The 22,559-nt window shown below is 40.3% G+C and overlaps 1 protein-coding gene across 1 annotated transcript in view; it reads left to right on the top strand.

The window, feature by feature from the left end:
• The window catches only part of LOC120993823 (dynein beta chain, flagellar outer arm-like), a 585,582-nt gene that overhangs the window by 425,968 nt on the left and 137,055 nt on the right, over nucleotides 1–22,559 (top strand). The window contains exons 82-84 of the mRNA XM_040422290.1: nucleotides 12,754–12,952; nucleotides 14,385–14,506; nucleotides 20,221–20,401. Of these exons, the coding sequence (XP_040278224.1) occupies nucleotides 12,754–12,952; nucleotides 14,385–14,506; nucleotides 20,221–20,401 (502 nt within the window). The remainder of the gene's footprint in view (nucleotides 1–12,753; nucleotides 12,953–14,384; nucleotides 14,507–20,220; nucleotides 20,402–22,559) is intronic.

Genomic DNA, 22,559 nt, shown 5'->3' with positions numbered 1-22,559 from the left:
CCCCAATTTCCTACCGAGGCCTATACAGTTTTTTATGTTATATTTTGCCTGAATTCAAAAGGAACTTCTGCACAGGATCCATACATAGAGATCGGTTTTATGTGCAGCAGCATAGATTACTTCCTATTGTACAGTAACCCTCTGTCTATGCTATTTTGAAAATGATATCCCTGTCACCAGCAGGCAATTCCAGCTGCTTACATACTTTGTATAGCAAATTAATTACAATAATTTCTCTCTTTTTTGGATTCGGTAAGCCAAAGGCCTTTTAGTGATTTGCCACATATACAAATTAATTATTTCTTGTTAGCGTTGTGTATACACATCATTGCTAGCACCTAAAGCACACTTTTTCGCTCATATTTTAATGTAAAAAGGTGTTATTTCATGAAATGTGGCATGCAGGTGAGCAATTACTATAAGTTTTCTTTCAACCAGGAACTGATTCTTTTTAAGTTGTCATATACCTTGGTGTGAAAAGGTATTTGCTTCCTTCCTAATTTCTACTATTTTTCCATATTTGTCACTCTTGAAATTTCCAGATCATAAACCTACTTTTAGTATTAGACAGAGAAAACCTAATAAAATGCAAATGAATGTCTTTAAATGGTGATTTCATATAATAAATTAAACATGCTCTTCAGCCCTACCTGGATCTGTGTGAAAAAGTAATTGCTACTATATCAACCACATAAACCAATTCAATTAGCGATTGCGTTTCATTTCACTAGTCACACCCAGGCAAGACTACTGGCAGACCTGTAGAATCTAAACATCACTTATGTGGAACCTGTTTGGCAATAAGAGGCAGGCTAGAAGGTCTCAAAAAGCAGCATCTGATGTCACCTTCTGAACAGATTCAAATATGGATGCAAAACAAAGTCGTTGAGATCTACCAGTTTAGGGTTGAAAAGCAATTGGTTAAGAGCCATTATCCACAAATAAAGCCTTGGAACAGCAGTGAATTTTCCTAGCAGTGACTGGCTTACTAAAATTCACCAAGAGAGCATGTATGACTCCTCCAGTCTATCTTAAATAACTGCAAGCTATGCTTTCCTCAGCTAAGGTCAATATACTGTAAATGATTTCACAATGAGAAAGACACTGAGTGAAAATAAAAGTATGTGGATAGGATATCCCAGGGCGCAAAAATCCAATCCAAATGGTGATATTGAAGAGATACTTTTATTGCAGAAGTACAACGCGTTTCGGGGAATAGTTCCCCTACATCAGGTACATAACACTGCATATAGAATACGCAAGCATTTATATACACACAAAAAACCGCCAAAACACCAATTTAGGTGGGGCTAAAAGGGGGAGTGGTTAATGGGCATGTGTCCCCAGCAGATGTGTACAGATATTAATAATCAGAATATAATACAATAAAATAAAGTTTTGAACATGTTGCAGAGGTCATAAGTGAAAACAATTCTATAAAGAAAAGTGAGCCACGATTCCTCCACAGCAATGTAAAAGACAGATTGCAATTTTTTTTTTTCTTTACAAATGTTTGATTACAGTTTTTACTGCCAGTGGTAGCACTACAAGTTATTTGGACAATTTCGTTTTCAGATGGGAGATTGCGCGTTTTGTCTTTATCTTATATTAAAATTAGTAGGAATTAATGTAAATAGAAGAAATGGTGTGGGGGCAAATACTTTTTCACAGCACAGTACATGAAAACATTAAAGGGGTTGTCCGAGTTATGAAAAAAAAAATATAGCACTGAAAATCTGATGGGCAGCAATATATAACTGAGCTAAGCAAGTTTTATGCAAAAAAAATATATCTATTTCCTCATTTCCCTGGTTCTTTTCTGGCCCTTTGTTTACATGCAATAAAAACAATCTCTGCCCCTCCCCCTGCTCTGCTAAGGAAGTGGATACAAGTGCTGCCCTGAGTGACATGTCTGCCTCCTGGGAGACTCTGCAGCATGTTGTATGTGTAGGACTACAAGTCCCAGCTGTATAATGACACTGCTAAGGGAGTGGATACAAGAGCTGCCCTGAGTGCTGGGAGACTCTGCAGCATGTTGTATGTGTAGGACTACAAGTCCCAGCTGTACAATGACACTGCTAAGGGAGTGAATACAAGAGCTGCCCTGAGTGACATGTCTGCCTGCTGGGAGACTCTGCAGCATGTTGTATGTGTAGGACTACAAGTCCCAGCTGTATAATGACACTGCTAAGGGAGTGGATACAAGAGCTGCCCTGAGTGCTGGGAGACTCTGCAGCATGTTGTATGTGTAGGACTACAAGTCCCAGCTGTATAATGACACTGCTAATACACACAGGATCTTCCCCCTACCTTGTGCAATGCTCTTTCTAGTCCTTCAGCTCCTGTGCCCAGAATTGTCACTGCTGCAGCTACCCAGTGTGCAGCTGAAGGGGTTAAGAATCCTAGGAGAGAGCAGACAGCCCGGCAGTGAAGGGGGCGTGGCCAGCACAGTGACGTCCCGTTTACAGGCTGGTAAATGAACATTATCAGAGCAGGGAGAGAAGCTGACATCACAGGTCATGTGACCCTCAGTGAAATCTGAGAAACCAGCCACTGGAGATAAAGTGAGTGAATTGGAAAGCTGTTATATTTGCCTAGTTAGAAATATAGAAAGAACCAAAAAATAACTCGGATAACCCCTTTAATTGATATATAGTAATTTAGAAAAGGTCATCAAATGTCATTATTAACTTACTTTAACCACCTCCGGACCGCTGTACGCACAGACGCGTCCTGGAGGTGGTTGATTCATTCCTCCTGGACGCGCCGGCGCGTCCTCTCGCGAGACGCGAGATTTCCTGTGAACGCGCGCACACAGGCGCGCGCGCTCACAGGAACGGAAGGTAAGAGAGTTTATCTCCAGCCTGCCAGCGGCGATCGTTCGCTGGCAGGCTGGAGATGTGTTTTTTTTAACCCCTAACAGGTATATTAGACGCTGTTTTGATAACAGCGTCTAATATACCTGCTACCTGGTCCTCTGGTGGTCCCATTTGTTTGGATCGACCACCAGAGGACACAGGTAGCTCAGTAAAGTCCCACCAAGCACCACTACACTACACTACACCCCCCCCCCCGTCACTTATTAACCCCTTATTAGCCCCTGATCACCCCTAATCACCCCTGATCACCCCATATAGACTCCCTGATCACCCCCCTGTCATTGATTACCCCCCTGTCATTGATCAACCCCCTGTAAAGCTCCATTCAGATGTCCGCATGATTTTTACGGATCCACTGATAGATGGATCGGATCCGCAAAACGCATCCGGACGTCTGAATGAAGCCTTACAGGGGCATGATCAATGACTGTGGTTATCACCCCATATAGACTCCCTGATCACCCCCCTGTCATTGATTACCCCCCTGTAAAGCTCCATTCAGACGTCCGCATGATTTTTACGGATCCACTGATAGATGGATCGGATCCGCAAAACGCATCCGGACGTCTGAATGAAGCCTTACAGGGGCATGATCAATGACTGTGGTGATCACCCCATATAGACTCCCTGATCACCCCCCTGTAAAGCTCCATTCAGATGTCCGCATGATTTTTACGGATCCACTGATAGATGGATCGGATCCGCAAAACGCATCCGGACGTCTGAATGAAGCCTTACAGGGGCATGATCAATGACTGTGGTTATCACCCCATATAGACTCCCTGATCACCCCCCTGTCATTGATTACCCCCCTGTAAAGCTCCATTCAGACGTCCGCATGATTTTTACGGATCCACTGATAGATGGATCGGATCCGCAAAACGCATCCGGACGTCTGAATGAAGCCTTACAGGGGCATGATCAATGACTGTGGTGATCACCCCATATAGACTCCCTGATCACCCCCCTGTCATTGATCACCACCCCTGTCATTGATCACCACCCCTGTCATTGATCACCACCCCTGTCATTGATCACCCCCCTGTCATTGATCACCCCCCTGTCATTGATCACCCCCCTGTCATTGATCACCCCCCTGTCATTGATCACCCCCCTGTCATTGATCACCCCCCCTGTCATTGATCACCCCCCCTGTCATTGATCACCCCCCTGTCATTGATCACCCCCCTGTCATTGATCACCCCCCTGTCATTGATCAACCCCCTGTCATTGATCAACCCCCCTGTCATTGATCACCCCCCTGTCATTGATCACCCCCCTGTAAGGCTCCATTCAGACATTTTTTTGGCCCAAGTTAGCGGAATTATTATTTTTTTTTCTTACAAAGTCTCATATTCCACTAACTTGTGACAAAAAATAAAATCTCACATGAACTCACCATACCCCTCACGGAATCCAAATGCGTAAAATTTTTTAGACATTTATATTCCAGACTTCTTCTCACGCTTTAGGGCCCCTAGAATGCCAGGGCAGTATAAATACCCCACATGTGACCCCATTTCGGAAAGAAGACACCCCCAGGTATTCCGTGAGGGGCATATTGAGTCCATGAAAGATTGAAATTTTTGTCCCAAGTTAGCGGAACGGGAGACTTTGTGAGAAAAAAATAAAAAATATAAATTTCCGCTAACTTGTGCCAAAAAAAAAAAAATTCTATGAACTCGCCATGCCCCTCATTGAATACCTTGGGGTGTCTTCTTTCCAAAATGGGGTCACATGTGGGGTATTTATACTGCCCTGGCATTCTAGGGGCCCCAAAGCGTGAGAAGAAGTCTGGTATCCAAATGTCTAAAAATGCCCTCCTAAAAGGAATTTGGGCCCCTTTGCGCATCTAGGCTGCAAAAAAGTGTCACACATCTGGTATCGCCGTACTCAGGAGAAGTTGAGGAATGTGTTTTGGGGTGTCTTTTTACATATACCCATGCTGGGTGAGATAAATATCTTGGTCAAATGCCAACTTTGTATAAAAAAATGGGAAAAGTTGTCTTTTGCCAAGATATTTCTCTCACCCAGCATGGGTATATGTAAAAAGACACCCCAAAACACATTCCCCAACTTCTCCCGAGTACGGAGATACCAGATGTGTGACACTTTTTTGCAGCCTAGGTGGGCAAAGGGGCCCATATTCCAAAGAGCACCTTTCGGATTTCACTGGTCATTTACCTACTTACCACACATTAGGGCCCCTGGAAAATGCCAGGGCAGTATAACTACCCCACAAGTGACCCCATTTTGGAAAGAAGACACCCCAAGGTATTCCGTGAGGGGCATGGCGAGTTCCTAGAATTTTTTATTTTTTGTCACAAGTTAGTGGAAAATGATGATTTTTTTTTTTTTTTTTTTTTCATACAAAGTCTCATATTCCACTAACTTGTGACAAAAAATAAAAACTTCCATGAACTTACTATGCCCATCAGCGAATACCTTGGGGTCTATTCTTTCCAAAATGGGGTCACTTGTGGGGTAGGTATAATGCCCTGGTATTTTAGGGGCCCAAATGTGTGGTAAGGAGTTTGAAATCAAATTCTGTAAAAAATGACCAGTGAAATCCGAAAGGTGCTCTTTGGAATATGGGCCCCTTTGCCCACCTAGGCTGCAAAAAAGTGTCACACATCTGGTATCTCCGTACTCAGGAGAAGGTGGGGAATGTGTTTTGGGGTGTCATTTTACATATACCCATGCTGGGTGAGATAAATATCTTGGTCAAATGCCAACTTTGTATAAAAAAATGGGAAAAGTTGTCTTTTGCCAAGATATTTCTCTCACCCAGCATGGGTATATGTAAAAAGACACCCCAAAACACATTCCCCAACTTCTCCTGAGTACGGAGATACCACATGTGTGGCACTTTTTTGCAGCCTAGGTGGGCAAAGGGGCCCATATTCCAAAGAGCACCTTTTGGATTTCACTGGTCATTTACCTACTTACCACACATTAGGGCCCCTGGAAAATGCCAGGGCAGTATAACTACCCCACAAGTGACCCCATTTTGGAAAGAAGACACCCCAAGGTATTCCGTGAGGGGCATGGCGAGTTCCTAGAATTTTTTATTTTTTGTCACAAGTTAGTGGAAAATGATGATTTTTTTTATATATTTTTTTTTTCATACAAAGTCTCATATTCCACTAACTTGTGACAAAAAATAAAAACTTCCATGAACTCACTATGCCCATCAGCGAATACCTTGGGGTCTCTTCTTTCCAAAATGGGGTCACTTGTGGGGTAGTTATACTGCCCTGGCATTCTAGGGGCCCAAATGTGTGGTAAGGAGTTTGAAATCAAATTCTGTAAAAAATGACGAGTGAAATCCGAAAGGTGCTCTTTGGAATATGGGCCCCTTTGCCCACCTAGGCTGCAAAAAAGTGTCACACATCTGGTATCTCCGTATTCAGGAGAAGTTGGGGAATGTGTTTTGGGGTGTCTTTTTACATATACCCATGCTGGGTGAGAGAAATATCTTGGCAAAAGACAACTTTTCCCATTTTTTTATACAAAGTTGGCATTTGACCAAGATATTTATCTCACCCAGCATGGGTATATGTAAAATGACACCCCAAAACACATTCCCCAACTTCTACTGAATACGGAGATACCAGATGTGTGACACTTTTTTGCAGCCTAGGTGGGCAAAGGGGCCCACATTCCAAAGAGCACCTTTCGGATTTCACTGGTCAGTTTTTACAGAATTTGATTTCAAACTCCTTACCACACATTTGGGCCCCTAGAATGCCAGGGCAGTATAACTACCCCACAAGTGACCCCATTTTGGAAAGAAGAGACCCCAAGGTATTTCGTGATGGGCATAGTGAGTTCATGGAAGTTTTTATTTTTTGTCACAAGTTAGTGGAATATGAGACTTTGTAAGAAAAAAAAAAAATCATCATTTTCCGCTAACTTGTGACAAAAAATAAAAAGTTCTATGAACTCACTATCCCCATCAGCGAATACCTTAGGGTGTGTACTTTCCGAAATGGGGTCATTTGTGGGGTGTTTGTACTGTCTGGGCATTGTAGAACCTCAGGAAACATGACAGGTGCTCAGAAAGTCAGAGCTGCTTCAAAAAGCGGAAATTCACATTTTTGTACCATAGTTTGTAAACGCTATAACTTTTACCCAAACCATTTTTTTTTTTACCCAAACATTTTTTTTTTTATCAAAGACATGTAGAACAATAAATTTAGAGCAAAATTTATATATGGATGTCATTTTTTTTGCAAAATTTTACAACTGAAAGTGAAAAATGTCATTTTTTTGCAAAAAAATCGTTAAATTTCGATTAATAACAAAAAAAGTAAAAATGTCAGCAGCAATGAAATACCACCAAATGAAAGCTCTATTAGTGAGAAGAAAAGGAGGTAAAATTCATTTGGGTGGTAAGTTGCATGACCGAGCAATAAACGGTGAAAGTAGTGTAGGTCAGAAGTGTAAAAAGTGGCCTGGTCTTTCAGGGTGTTTAAGCACTGGGGGCTGAGGTGGTTAAGGAAATATTCACAATTCCAAATAGAACGATCAGAATAAAACCCTAGATCACCCATCTTAAGGCTGCATTCAGACGTCCGTGGTGTGTTGCGGACCCGCAAATTGCGGGTCCACAACACACCAGCCCGGCACCCCCATAGAAATGCCTATTCTTGTCCGCAAGCTGCGGACAAGAATAGGACATGCTCTATCTTTTTGCGGAGCTGCGGCCCCAAAATCGGGGCCGCGCTCCGCAATTGCGGCTGCAGACAGCACACTGTGTGCCGACCGCATCCATTCCGTCCCTATAGAGAATGAATGGGTCCGCACCCATTCCGCAAAATTGCGGAAAGGATGCGGACCCATTTTGCGGACGTGTGAATGGAGCCTTAGTGATCCTTTACAGAGAAAATATAAATTTACATCTTTCCAGAAAGTATCCAAAATACCTTCAATTAAGGCCTCATGCACACGACCGTATTTTGTTTCCGTGTCTGATCCGTTTTTTTGCGGATAGGATACGGACCCATTCATTTCAATGGGTCCGCAAAAAACGCGGACAGCACACCGTGTGCTGTCCGCATCATTATGTCCGTTCCGTTGCTCCGCAAAAAAAATCGTACATGTCCTATTTTTTCTAGTTTGCGGACAAGGATAGGCATTATTACAATGGATCCTCAAAAAAAAACAGATCCGCAAAAAAAATGGATGCCATACTGAACGTCATCCGTTTTTTTTGCAGACCTCAAAACACATACGGTCGTGTGCATGTAGCCTAACTGTCCAAAAATCCTCTGACACAGTTTAGTTTTACTTATCTTTAAGTGAAGAAACCCATTACTTACCTTTAGGCCTCTTTCACACTACCGTATGGCTATTTCAGTGTTTTGCGGTCCGTTTTTCACGGATCCGTTGTTCCGTTTTTTTGTTTCCGTTTCCATTCCGTTTTTCCGTTCCGTTTTTCCGTATGGCATATACAGTATACACTAACTACATAGAAAAAATTGGGCTTGGCATAACTTTTTCAATAGATGGATCCGCAAAAATGAACATTTACGGAAGACATACGGATGCATTTCCGTATGTGTTCTAGTTTTTTTTGCGGACCCATTGAAATGAATGGAGCCACGGAACGTGATTTGCGGGCAATAATAGGACATGTTCTATCTTTCAACGGAACGGAAATACGGAAACGGAATGCATACGGAGTACATTCCGTTTTTTTTGTGGAACCATTGAAATGAATGGTTCCGTATACGGACCGTATACGGAACGCAAAAAACGGCCTGCAAAACGGAAAAAAAAAGCGGTAGTGTGAAAGAGGCCTTAGTCAGACATAAGCCTCATTCACACATCCATGTCTGTGCTTAAATCCGTTAGCAGGCTGTCAGTGATGCATCCGTGAAGCTGTCCTTGAAGGATGGCATCCGTGTTGCATCCGTGGTTTTCACGGACCCATAGACTATAATGGACGTGATGGATCCGTGAACGGCCAAAATAGAGCATGCATCCGTGAAACACTGACATGTGAATGAGGCTTTACTCATAATGTTTTCTTAAAGAAGCTATCCTACAAATGTAAAACTCTATTTAAAACTCTTTTATTCACTTATCTGGAAGACTTTCTTTCCTTAAGGGTCCATTCACACATCCATGTGTGTTTTGCGGATCCGCGGAACCGCAAAACACGGACAGCGGCAATGTGCATTCCGCATTTTGCGGACCGCACATTGCCGGCACTAAGAGAATAGGGCATGTTCTATTTCTTTCAGGATCGGAATTGCGGACCCGGAAGTGCGGGTCCGCAATACTGGATCGGGGCCGCACGTCGTGCGGCCCCATAGAAATGTATGGGTCCGCAATTCCGTTCCGCAAAATGCGGAATGGAATTGCGGATGAGTGAATGGAGCCTTATGTGGGTGGGCAGCAGCTCATCAAGCCCCTGCATCTCCCAGGTGCATTGCAGTTAACTCTTGTTAACCCCTTCCTCCCCTGCATAGAAAATAGTCTCTCACATATAGCCCCAGAGATGCATATGATATATAATTCCCCTCAAATTCCTTCTACACTATCGGGATAGTGATATTTCTATGAATTAAGAAGTAGGGATCACTACCCCAGCACTGAGAGGAGGAAGAGAGCACGGAAGCTACTGAGCATGTCAGTCCACCTTGGAATGCAAGGGAAGGTGGACCAGAAGGATCAACAGGAGGGGGCGCTATCAGAGAGGAAAATATAATGTGCAAAAAAAGCAGAACAATATTTTTATTGCATGCATATTGCAATAATACTTCATTTGCAGTGCCCTATTCATTGCATAGGAATAATTTTTGTTGGATTATCCCTTTCATTTCTGTTTCCATCTCCTGATGTGGAACAAAGGCACACATAGCAAATTATAAATAAAAAGAGTAGGGCACACCTGCATTCAAATACACATAGGAGAGTTATGTAGACAGTAAATAAAATTTATTTATACCAGAAAAAATATGTAATACATAAAATATTATTAAACATATATTTACATAGTAACATAGTACATAAGGCCGAAAAAAGACATTTGTCCATCCAGTTCGGCCTGTTATCCTGCAAGTTGATCCAGAGGAAGGCAAAAAAAAACCTGTGAGGTAGAAGCCAATTTTCCTCACTTTAGGGGAATAAAAAATTCCTTCCCGACTCCAATCAGGCAATCAGAATAACTCCCTGGATCAACGACCCCTCTCTAGTAGCTATAGCCTTTAATATTATTACACTCCAGAAATACATCCAGGCCCCTCTTGAATTCCTTTATTGTACTCACCATCACCACCTCCTCAGGCAGAGAGTTCCATAGTCTCACTGCTCTTACCGTAAAGAACCCTTTTCTATGTTTGTGTACAAACCTTCTTTCCTCCAAACGCAGAGGATGTCCCCTCGTCACAGTCACAGTCCTGGGGATAAATAGATGATGGGATAGATCTCTGTACTGCCCCCTGATATATTTATACATAGTAATTAGATCTCCCCTCAGTCGTCTTTTTTCTAACGTGAATAACCCTAATTTTGATAATCTTTCAGGGTACTGTAGTTGCCCCATTCCAGTTATTACATTAGTTGCCCTCCTCTGGACCCTCTCCAGCTCTGCTATGTCTGCCTTATTTACAGGAGCCCAGAACTGTACACAGTACTCCATGTGTGGTCTGATTAGCGATTTGTAAAGTGGTAGGACTATGTTCCTATCACGGGAATCTATGCCCCTTCTGATGCAACCCATTATCTTATTGGCCTTGGCAGCAGCTGCCTGACACTGGTTTTTGCAGCTTAGTTTGCTGTTTATTAAAATTCCTAGATCCTTTTCCATGTCAGTGTTACAGAGTGTTTTACCATTTAGTATGTACGGGTGACTTGCATTATTCCTTCCCATGTGCATAACCTTACATTTGTCAGTGTTAAACCTCATCTGCCACTTATCTGCCCAAGCCTCCAATCTATCCAGATCCATCTGTAGTAGTATACTGTCCTCTTCAGTGTTAATTACTTTACACAGTTTAGTGTCATCTGCGAAAATTGATACTTTACTATGCAAGCCTTCTACAAGATCATTAATAAATATATTGAAGAGAATAGGGCCCAATACTGACCCCTGAGGTACTCCACTAGTGACAGTGACCCAATCTGAGTGTGTACCGTTAATAACCACCCTCTGTTTTCTATCATTGAGCCAGTTACTTACCCACTTACAGACGTTTTCTCCCAGTCCAAGCATTCTCATTTTATATACTAACCTTTTATGCGGTACAGTGTCAAATGCTTTGGAGAAGTCCAGATACACGACATTCATTGATTCGCCGCTGTCAAGTCTTTTGCATGCTATATAGACTTATAATCGCTTTAAAATTATTTAAATTTGCAAACATCAATAAAAAGCAACACTAAAATATAAAATATAAAATCATGTGGACGATCCTAGGGAAGAAGTGTCCTAATAGAATCTAAAATTTGTGTTCCTTTCTATTGCTCTGAGTGTCTGTATTATATTAGGCTAGTTTCACACATGCGGCAGGACGGATCCGACATGCTGTTCACCATGTCGGATCCGTCCTGCAGCTATTTCGCCGTGCCCCCGGGCCGCCGCTCCGTCCCCATTGACTATAATGGGGGCGGAGCTCCGGCGCAGCACGGCGAAAGCCGCCGGACTAAAAAACCTGACATGCAGTAATTTTAGTCCGGCGGCCTTTCGCCGTGCACCGCCGTGCTGCGCCGGAGCTCCGCCCCGTCCCCATTATAGTCAATGGGGACGGAGCGGCGGCCCGGGGGCACGGCGAAATAGCCGCAGGACGGATCCGACATGGTGAACAGCATGTCGGATCCGTCCTGCCGCAAGTGTGAAAGTACCCTAATTTGTCCAGTGGACCTGATATCCACGCTGTTTGGACACAGTCCTGACTTCGGCCACATTGAAACTTATCTGTGAACTCTCTAAAATCCTGATTACTACGGACTGTGTCCAAACAGCGTGGATATCAAGTCCACTGGACAAATAATATAATACGGACACTCAGAGCAATAGAAAGGAACAACAATTTTAGATTCTATTAGGACACTTCTTCCCTAGGATCGTCCACATGATTTTATATTTTATATTTTAGTGTTGCTTTTTATTGATGTTTGCAAATTTTATTAATTTTAAAGTGATTATAAGTCTATATAGCATGCAAATATATGTTTAATAATATTTTATGTATTACATATTTTTTCTGGAATAAATAAATTAAATTTACTGTCTACATAACTCTCCTATGTGTATTTGAATGCAGGTGTGCCCTACTCTTTTTATTTATACATTTCTTTTTGAAGATTGGGTATAATCTTCCTTGTAGGTGCACCCACTCCATTTTTTGTCTAGGAGGTGAGCCTTCCCTAAATACATTTTGAACATAGCAAATTATGACTGAAAGCAGTGATATCGACAGAATCATGTGATGTATCTATCATATGAATGCTCTGTCCATAGCACTCCCTGCATTTTCATGTGCAGACAAGACTTTTTCAAGCACCGGCATAGCTTTACTATTTCACGCCTATGTATAGTAATTATATAAAGTGCTAGGTAGGCCATACGATGGCTTTTCAAAATCAACTAAGTAGTAAAGGGGATTAATTACCAAGAAAGATTAGGAAAAGCAACAAATTAACAAAAGACAGTTGGCAGGGTACCCTTTGATGAAATTATAGTTTATACATCATTATCGAGTTACCCTTAAAGGGGTATTCTGGTAGGTAAATGTTATCCCCTATCCAAATGTGTTTTGCGACCCTGATAACCTTATGTTTGTATACATTCTACTCCAATTGCCAATACAATCAAAGATTCATTTGAACGGTACATAATATGTCATATGTTTTGCACAAAATACCAGGTGAAAGAGAGAACGGTATAATTCGTCTTCCTGCATGTGGTGATGTGGGATCTCCGTTGGATGACTTCCACTACTTACTGGTGATTCGTGCAGCTTGGCCAGACCGCTTTCCTGATGCTTTATGCCGATATGTTGAAAGATTGTCCAGTGACCTAGAATTTCATGATCTCTGCCCAGGCATTAATAACATAGCTGGTGAGTAAAGAAGAGCCCTGGAAGAGGTTAATTCCATATATTTGTTCTTGCCAGAGAATAACTATATTAATACTATTCTAGTCATTAAATATATGGAAGCTAGCAGCAAGATGACACCAATAATGGCATATTTCGGAGATACCTATAATTCAGCTTGCTTATTGTTAGTGTGTAAATTGAGTCTATTCATATTGTAGGATTCTAATACTTTTTTTTTACCAGAAATCTGTCTGTGCTCACCCACATTTATAATGGCCCCAAAACACTTTTCATTGCTAAACACGATTTATGATTGCTGTCAACAGATTTATATTGCAGTTTTCCACATAAGCAAATATAGATACTTCTGTAGATCATTAGCACCGCTGTATTCAGGATCTTCACAGTGTATCTAATGAGTACACACATTATACTGTAAGTGCAGAGGGAGTTGACCCTTATAAGGTATTGTTTCTGCACACCCACCAATATGCTCATACATGCACGTAGATACCTTTCAGTGTGCTCAGACATCCTTTAGTTTGTGCCTTATGTTATACAATATAGTGCACACATAATACAGTGGCCAAATAACTATACCAAATAGTTCCCAAATAGCACAGCCCATCCATTATCTATGCAGTGGCCTTTGCATAGTTTGGGATAGTGTGGGATTTGGGGTGCAAGCATGGTTGGCCAAGCTGTTATGGTTAGTGGTGCCTTGTCCAACTGTACAGATTGTACGCCTTTAAGGCCCCTGCTCCTATGTGCTTGCTCTCACACATCCACCCATGCGATCATTTATGTACTTAAACATCCACACATTTGCACATAATCATCCACCTGTGCACATTCATCTGTCTTGTTCTAGACGCTCACTAAAACAGTTAAACATGCCTTTGCTCACACAGAAATACATAAGCTTAGCTTTGGGGCTCATCACCGTATTTAGCTCTTTTGCACATAAAGGGTGCACTACTTGGCTGACCTCATCCGTCTTCCACCCTGCGGTGCCCGCCACAAACTGTCTGCCAGGTTAAAAAGTCTTTATTTGCATAATGTTTGTACTTATTTTACCAAGTGTAAAATACATCAAGCTCTCTCCCTGATGGCTCTGATGGATTTTAACACCGGAAAGTTAATATCATATAATAGACATCTCCTGTCGCATGTTATTAGCTTTAAAGTGCTGCATGCATCAAGTAGAGTATAAGATGCCACTTACACTTGCTGAAACAAGGACAAAAAGTTATTCCAATAAAAGTCTACATTCATAGAGCAACAAAAGGGAACACTTGGCCAAATGGCATCACCTTCTTGATGGGTGGGTGCAGCATCTGAATACTAAAGCCAGGCTGAATGGCAGACTTTAGGTTAGTTTCTACATTAATATACTCAATGGCAGTGATAAACATTATTGTGTTGAATACTTAAGTGCTGCTTTTCTTTTTAGTATTGGAGGAAAATACATTTGGTGTTTTAGTTCTTGAACCTTCTAACAAAGCCAACATGCATTCACCTGGTGGCGCTATAATGAGATGCAAAGCCAAAAAGGCAATTTGCCGTGCAGCAAAGGTAATGGATCCATGTTTTTTATTTTCTCACGGTTCATTGGTTATGACATCAGTAGGCACCTTCTTCAGATTAAGATGAATGTTGCAAATGCCACTTGATTAGGGTACTGTTAACTATTTACCATACTTTATATCTATGCAGTACTGGGGTAAGTTGACAAGACTGGTGAATCATTTTTATAGTTTAACTTATTTGTCATAAGGAAAAGACCTATTATTTATATCAGGTTTTTTATGTTAAACATATTTTTGTTAAATTTTTGGTGATTTATTTTCAATGTTACATATCCTTATCTGTATAAAAAAACTAAACAAAAAACCTTAGTTATGCAGTTTTCATACTGACCACTAGGCCTAAAATATGCTATGACTTCCTATTTTTTGAGAGCAGTAACATGGGCCATAAGCGCAGTGGTCAGGAGCTGACCTCACTGACTTTTATGGAAGATTTTTCTGGGCATGCTCTGTGACCTGTGCAGAGATCAGGAGGAGGTAGATAAACTGTGGTGTCACCTACTGCGAATAGTGGATGCTATGTTATCTATATATAGGTGATATCTGTCATTGTCATTCTGCCTATAATGATAATGCAATGGCTACTGAAAACTCTAATATTATTAGGCCTAGTGACCATTGCGAAAACTACACGATTTTAGGCATTTTTTTAAATATAGGGGGTCATTTATTATACTGAAAAATGCCTATACTAGGCTTATTTTGGGTGCAGATGGCAGCACTACAGTTGCGCCGCTATCTGCGACTTTGCCCTGCTCACACCATGTCTAAAATTGTGAGCGTGGCATGAGCGGGGAAGGGCACGCGCTGGCAGGCCTGTATCATTCATAACATAGTAACATAGTGTATAAGGCTGAAAAGAGACATCTGTCCATCCAGTTCGGCCTGTTATCCTGCAAGTTGATACAGAAGAAGGCAAAAAAAAACAAACTGTGTGGTAGAAGCCAATTTTCCTCACTTTAGGGGAAAAAATTCCTTCCCGACTCCAATCAGGCAATCAGAATAACTCCCTATAGCCTGTAATATTATTACACCCCAGAAATACATCCAGGCCCCTCTTGAACTCTTTTATTGTACTCACCATCACCACCTCCTCAGGCAGAGAGTTCCATAGTCTCACTGCTCTTACCGTAAAGAATCCTCTTCTATGTTTGTGTACAAACCTTCTTTCCTCCAGACGCAGAGGATGTCCCCTCGTCACAGTCACAGTTCTGGGGATAAATAGATGATGGGAGAGATCTCTGTACTGACCCCTGATATATTTATACATAGTTATTAGATCTCCCCTCAGTCGTCTTTTTTCTAAAGTGAATAACCTTTATGTTGATCTTTCAGGGTACTGTAGTCCACCCATTCCAGTTATTACTTTAGTTGCTCTCCTCTGAACCCTCTCCAGCTCTGCTATATCTGCATTGTTCACAGGAGCCCAGAACTGTACACAGTACTCCATGTGTGGTCTGACTAGTGATTTGTAAAGTGGTAGGACTATGTTCTCATCACGGGCATCTATGCCCCTATTGATACAACCCATTATCTTATTGGCCTTGGCAGCAGCTGCCTGACACTGGTTTCTACAGCTTAGTTTGCGGTTCATTAAAATTCCTAGGTCCTTTTCCATGTCAGTGTTATCCAGTGTTTTACCATTTAGTATGTACTGGTGACTTGCATTATTCCTTCCCATGTGCATAAACTTACATTTGTCAGTTTTAAACCTCATCTGCCACTTATCTGCCCAAGCCTCCAATCTATCCAGATCCCTCTGTAGCAGTATAATGTCCTCTTCAGTGTAAATTACTTTACACAGTTTAGTGTCATCTGCAAAAATTTATATTTTACTGTGCAAGCCTTCTACAAGATCATTAATAAATATATTGAAGAGAATAGGGCCCAATACTGACCCAATCTGAGTGTGTACCATTAATAACCACCCTCTGTTTTCTATCATTGAGCCAGTTACTTACCCACATACAGACATTTTCTCCCAGTCCGAGCATTCTTATTTTATATACTAACCTTTTTTTGCGGTACAGTGTCAAATGCTTTTTAGAAGTCCAGATATACGACATCCATTTATTCATAATTTTCTACGCCTGCTTAAAGCGTAGAAAAAGGCCTAAATGTAAGACAGCTAGGAAACTGTCTTACAATTAGAACTGGCGCTGTATGCGCCGAAGTTATGGAGAGGCCACCAGCTTAGGTCTTTATTAAGTTTTAGACACTGGTCTTAATAAATGAGCTGCATATTGTCATGGAAAATTAGAATAAATATCAAAAATTAAAAAAAATATATTCAACATAAAAAGATTTTCTGATGACACATTCCCTTTAATTACTTTAGCAAATCTTCTCACCCTTGCTTGTTAAAGGGTTATCCAAGCGATATAATTTTTTTTATCCAGCTCTCTTATTTCGAAAGAATAGTACAGATAAACACATTTCCTGAAATATTTTTTGTTCTCAATTCTATTGCTTTGACCCTCAGATTTGATTTGGTCGGAATAAATTTGACATGAATCAAAAGTCCTCCAACTGCACTGAAATTTGTGTATGACACTCCTAGAACTGTATCCAACCTCTTCCAAACTTTTTAACGGCAATACAGCGTTAGTACTATCAAAGTGGCAACAACATATATGGCTATGGGTAAACGCATGGTTGCCAGTGGTAACAACCTATAATAATCAGTCCTTTTTTGAGGACAGATGGCCTGCTGGTTTTTGTGCCCGCAGTGGTATTGGAAGAAGCAGTGGCTTGTTTTGAACATTGAAATTTTTTTATTTTTTTTTATTTTATTTTTTTAAATGGTCAACTGGACAGAGTTCATCAGCCTGCAGGCATGATCTGATGAAATCAAGATTTTTTTTTAAATAAATTTTGAAAAAATAATGAAGCCTAACTGATTGTGAATTATTTGATGAAGATTGGGGTGTAATACATTGAGTACTGTATCTTTAAATGCTGCCGCTAAAAGTTACACAATAACACACTCACTCATGTCCTGTCCCTAAAACCTATCTCTGTCTATTAATTATAAAATCTGACTAGCTTTTGTCTTCTCTTCACTGTGAAAGATCCTCACTGAACCTACACTAGCTGTATTCTCTGTTGTAAGCTCTCTTTCCTCTATCTAATAGCCATGTTATCCCACCGATCTTATATAGTGCCTATGACACATCCAATGACATCACAGCTATAGTCTTTTAGTCTGACTGCAAGGTATTATGGGCAAGCCCTCAACGGTCATGTGATCTTTCCTTTATCTTTTTTTTTTTTTTTTTTAGAAAAAGTCCCATCTATCACAGTGGCATTTAGGTTTTTACATGCTCCCCTTCTCCCCTTCCCTTATATCACTCTCTGTTTAACATGTAATTGAAATGCCTTCTTATTCCTTATGACTAAAAGATCTAAAAAAAAGCATACATCCTGAAAAAAAACTTTAAATTTTAATAGTCATGTAATTCTACATTATGCATAGATTAGTAAAGTAGATTCAACAACTGAGTGCCTTAAAAAATAAGAATACATTAATTTTGAATTGATCCAGTACATAGAAATTTGTAAGGTGCATCTTACCAATATGTAAGGTGCAATGTTCGGGGGTTACATTCAATATACTGTACATGCTCCTTAAAGTATTCCCCAGACATGTGCAATCACCTGCCATTGGCCCTCCTGCAAATGACCAAATACAGCAGAGAGGTTGTACATTGTAATGTAATGTTCAATCCTTTCTTAAACTGATTGCAGTATATTTCTCTTTTACCAGCATTCATTTTAAACATCACAGTGTGAGGATGTTTCTGCTCATAATAATTTTATGAATTTTTGCTATAGACTGTTGGAGGATCAATATTACGTTTATTTCACCGAGTTTCATATCATTCATTATAATGATCTGAAACGATGAATCCTTTTCCGTACGTTGTGGCAAGTAATAGATTAGACAGACGTACATTGTAGATGGGAACTTGCTGAGAAACAGCGTGAAGAAACGCTTCCTGTTAATCTGCAGTGTCTTGTTTTATTTAATTCTTTGCTTGGTATCCCGTGCCAGTATCTTGTGTGTCAAACAATGTGCTCTTGATTAAAATAACCACACCATGCAGGAGAATCCGTGTTAATCTTGCTGCTTTCAATCCTTGCTGATAAGATGCACATGACAAAAACACTTGTGCAGGATGTTACCCATTTATGGTGTCAACCTTTGACATTATCTTACAGCACTTGTTTACTACATAACTATAAAACATATTTTCTTTTTCTTTTTTTCTGTCAACTGTGACATATTTTTACATGGGATGCTATTACAGCAGATTGTCGGGAAGGAAGAGTTCTTTCTCGACAATCTGCTGATCGCCAGAGGAGGAGACCACTGTATTTACATGCACCGATGTCCTCCAGAGTATGGAGAGGAACAATCGCTAATGCCATTGCTCGTCCCCATAAGGATTTGTTGTTTGCCGGCAGCAGATCGTGTTTACACGGCATGATCTGCTGCCAGTAAACGATCATTTTTGTGTGTACACAAACGATCAAATTACACATTGAACGAGCATTTCGGTACATTTACATTCCCTGATCATCGTTAACGAGCATTACTATGAACGCTCTTTAGCATTAATCTGTGCAATTCTGGGCCCTTGAGTTTAAGCACCTTCTTTTTGAAACATGAAGCACTGAGATGTTATTGCTTCCAGTAGCATATTAAATAGACCATAGGCCTTGGGCTGTTTTCCAGACTTGGTTCCTATTTACCCACCTCCACTCTGCCATACCGTGTTTCTAGTCAACAGCATTTTTCTATTGCAGACATCAGACCATACCTAGAATTTAAGACCCCAGACTGGACAAGAAAAAATATTATTGCATTGTATTATTTTGAGCTAAAAATCTTTTTTTCATTTGGTCTTTATTGAACATTTTGAGCCCCTTTCTCTGTACAGACTTGAGATTCTGTAGTAGCAGGCTCTGTACCTTTAACTGTGTCCCGTCTGGCGGCTCAGCTGATGGCTCCTTATCACTTAAATCTGACCTCCTAAACACTTATTATAACTCAGTTCTTATCTTACTGATGAGAATGTGGCTTAAATATGTTTTTATGACCTTTTAGTAATTTAGAGATAAGGTTTAATACATGACTATGCGAAGTGAAAGTATGATTCACACAGCTAGACAAATAGTTAACCATTTGTGACAAAATGGCTGAATAGTTTTAACAAAGACCAATTGAAAAAAAAAAATTCAGCCCAAAATAAGTAAAATGCAATTACAAAAATTATCTGTTACGTCAGTCTTATGTTGTTTTGCCACTGAAGATAGGTTTCTGTGTGTCATGATACCTAGTTACCGTAAGTCTATTGCATACAGCAATATTCAAAGCTTAATTCAATTTAGGGTATAGATAAGGACATACTCAGAAAGCTACCACTCTGGTGAGGAATCCAGGTGCAAGTTACAAACAAGCATCCTATCGCTTCATGCTGAGCACAGCTGTCCCGAATGCACGTTACTTTTTATTATGCTAGCAAATGTGTTGTATAAGAGAGAAGAGAAAGCAAATGGCTTCACTCGTATGCCAACTGTGTTTAATCATAAAGGAAAACAGCTATGCTAATAATTGTAATATGAATGTATTCTCTATGCACCTTAAATATTTGTGTTTTTTTGTGAAGAAACATAATTATGCTTCCTTGTTCTTAGGAGAAAAGCATACCATTGTTCACAGTCGGTATGATGAATGGAAATGAGGAAGAGGTGAAAACGGCACTAAATGACACAATGAATCACAATGGCTGGCTCATTATAGAAAATCTTCATCTGGCATCAAAAGCCAGGCTGAAGAATCTCTCCAACAGCCTGAAATATGCTGCAAAAATGCGAGGTATGGTGACACATTTTGCTTGTCTTTTGTCATGATAGATTCGATTTCTGCCTAGTATTATAAGCAGCATTTAGAGACCTAGGCAGAATCTTTTTGAGAGCGTAAAGGAGTCTGCATTTCTAACAGATGTCCAAATCCAGAACAGCATTTCAAGCTCTTGCCCATGTAATACTAAAATTGACATTATAGCAAAGCGTTACATCCTCCTTTTTACCACTGAAACCCCAATATAATTTCAATAGTATATTGAATCAATTTGTAAATTCATTACTGATACAAAGTTACACTATCCTTGCTATCAAAAACACTGGAACCAAGATTTAATAAAATATAGTGGCAGTGTGAGCTGAGCCATAGGCTACATGCACATGACTGTATCCGCCTTGTGGTCCGCAAACTGTGGATCTGCAAAACACAGATACCTTCCATGTGCAATCCGAATATTTCTCAGACCTATTAATGGAAATGGTGATTCTTGTCCACAAAGCAGACAAGAATAGGACATGTTATGTAATTTGCGGGACGGACATACAGATGCAGACAGCACATGGATGACATCCGTCAGTTGTTGTTTTTTTGAGGACCCATAGAAATGAATGGGTCCATGTGCAATCTGCAAAAAATGCAGATTGGATGCAGATCCAAAATATGGTCATGCACACGAGATCTTATGCAAGGAAATGTGCCCAATGTGTATCCAAAGTTGTATAGCTTTAATCTACAGTGGATATAAAAAGTCTACACACCCCTGTTATAATGTCAGGTTTCTGTGCTGTAAAAAAATGAGACAAAGATAAATCATTTCAGAACTTTTTCCACCTTTAATGTGACTTCAGATGTGTTTTTGCAAAATGTAGCCTGGCTTTCGTCTTGCCACTCTACCCCATAGCCCAGACATATGAAGAATACGGCAGATTGTTGTCACATGCACCACACAGCCAGTACTTGCCAGATATTACTGATGCTCCTTTAATGTTGCTGTAGGTCTCTTGGTAGCCTCCCAGACCAGTTTTCTTCTCGTCTTTTCATCAATTTTGGAGGGATGTCCAGTTCTTGGTAATGTCACTGTTGTTCCATATTTTCTCGACTTGATGATGACTGTCTTCACTGTGTTCCATGGTCTATATAATGCCTTGGAAATTCTTTTGTACCCTTCTCCTGACTGATACCTTTTAACAATGAGATCCATCTGATGTTTTGTGGACCATGGCTTTTGCTGTGGGATATGACTAAGAAAATTTCAGGGAAGCCCAACTAGAGCAGCTGAACTTTATTTGGGGTTAATCAGAGGCACTTTAAATGATGGCAGGTGTATGCTGACTCCTATTTAACATGATTTTGAATGTGATTGCTTAATTCTGAACACAGCTACATCCCCAGTTATGCAACCACATTATTTTAGTTTTATATGTTTTCTTCAGTCCACCTAAAAGATTTCAGTTTGTTTTTCAATTAAGTTGTACAGTTTATAGGTCACATTAAAGGTGGAAAAAGTTCTGAAATGATTTATCTTTGTCTCATTTTTTTACAGTACAGAAACCTGACATTTCAACAGGGGTGTGTAGACTTTTTATATCCACTGTAGATATAAACTTTGAAATGGAATTCTTAGCTAAAGCCGTGGGTTTCTTTCAGTGATCTTTTTCTTAAACATAATATAAGTAGTACAGTAAACAATATGTTTTATAGTTGTTAATACTGTAGAACATGTAATGAACAGGTTATGAATTTGAGTAACAGTAGAATACATCAGTAATACCTCAATGAAGCCATGGTTTTTAATCAGACACTATTCAGGTGTTGCATAGATTCCCAACCTTTTTCGCTAGTGGTGTTGAGCCTGGAAAAGCTGTACTGACTATATGGCCAAGTGATAGGACTTTCATTTATTCTGGGACCCTAGTGCCAACAATCTGTTTTAGTAAATGTTTGTGTTTTCAGTGAAATAAAAAAAAGGAAAAATCAGGGGTCAGACAAGTCCTTGTGCTGAGAGAGAATAATCACCCTTCTGTCTTCAGCTTGTGACCTGGAAGGGTGTCTTGTGGCAGTGTTGGACAAAAACTATTACAGACATAAGTCCCTAATGTTGTGTTATAGAAAAGGTCCTCTTTAATGCTCTGACATGCCTGGTACTATTAGCATATTAAAGTGGATTTAG

Source organism: Bufo bufo, chromosome 3 (genome assembly GCF_905171765.1).
Source record: "Bufo bufo chromosome 3, aBufBuf1.1, whole genome shotgun sequence".
NCBI classification, from domain to species: domain Eukaryota; kingdom Metazoa; phylum Chordata; class Amphibia; order Anura; family Bufonidae; genus Bufo; species Bufo bufo.
The sequence above is the reverse complement of the archived record's forward strand: the minus strand, read 5'-3'. Positions and strand labels throughout refer to the sequence as shown.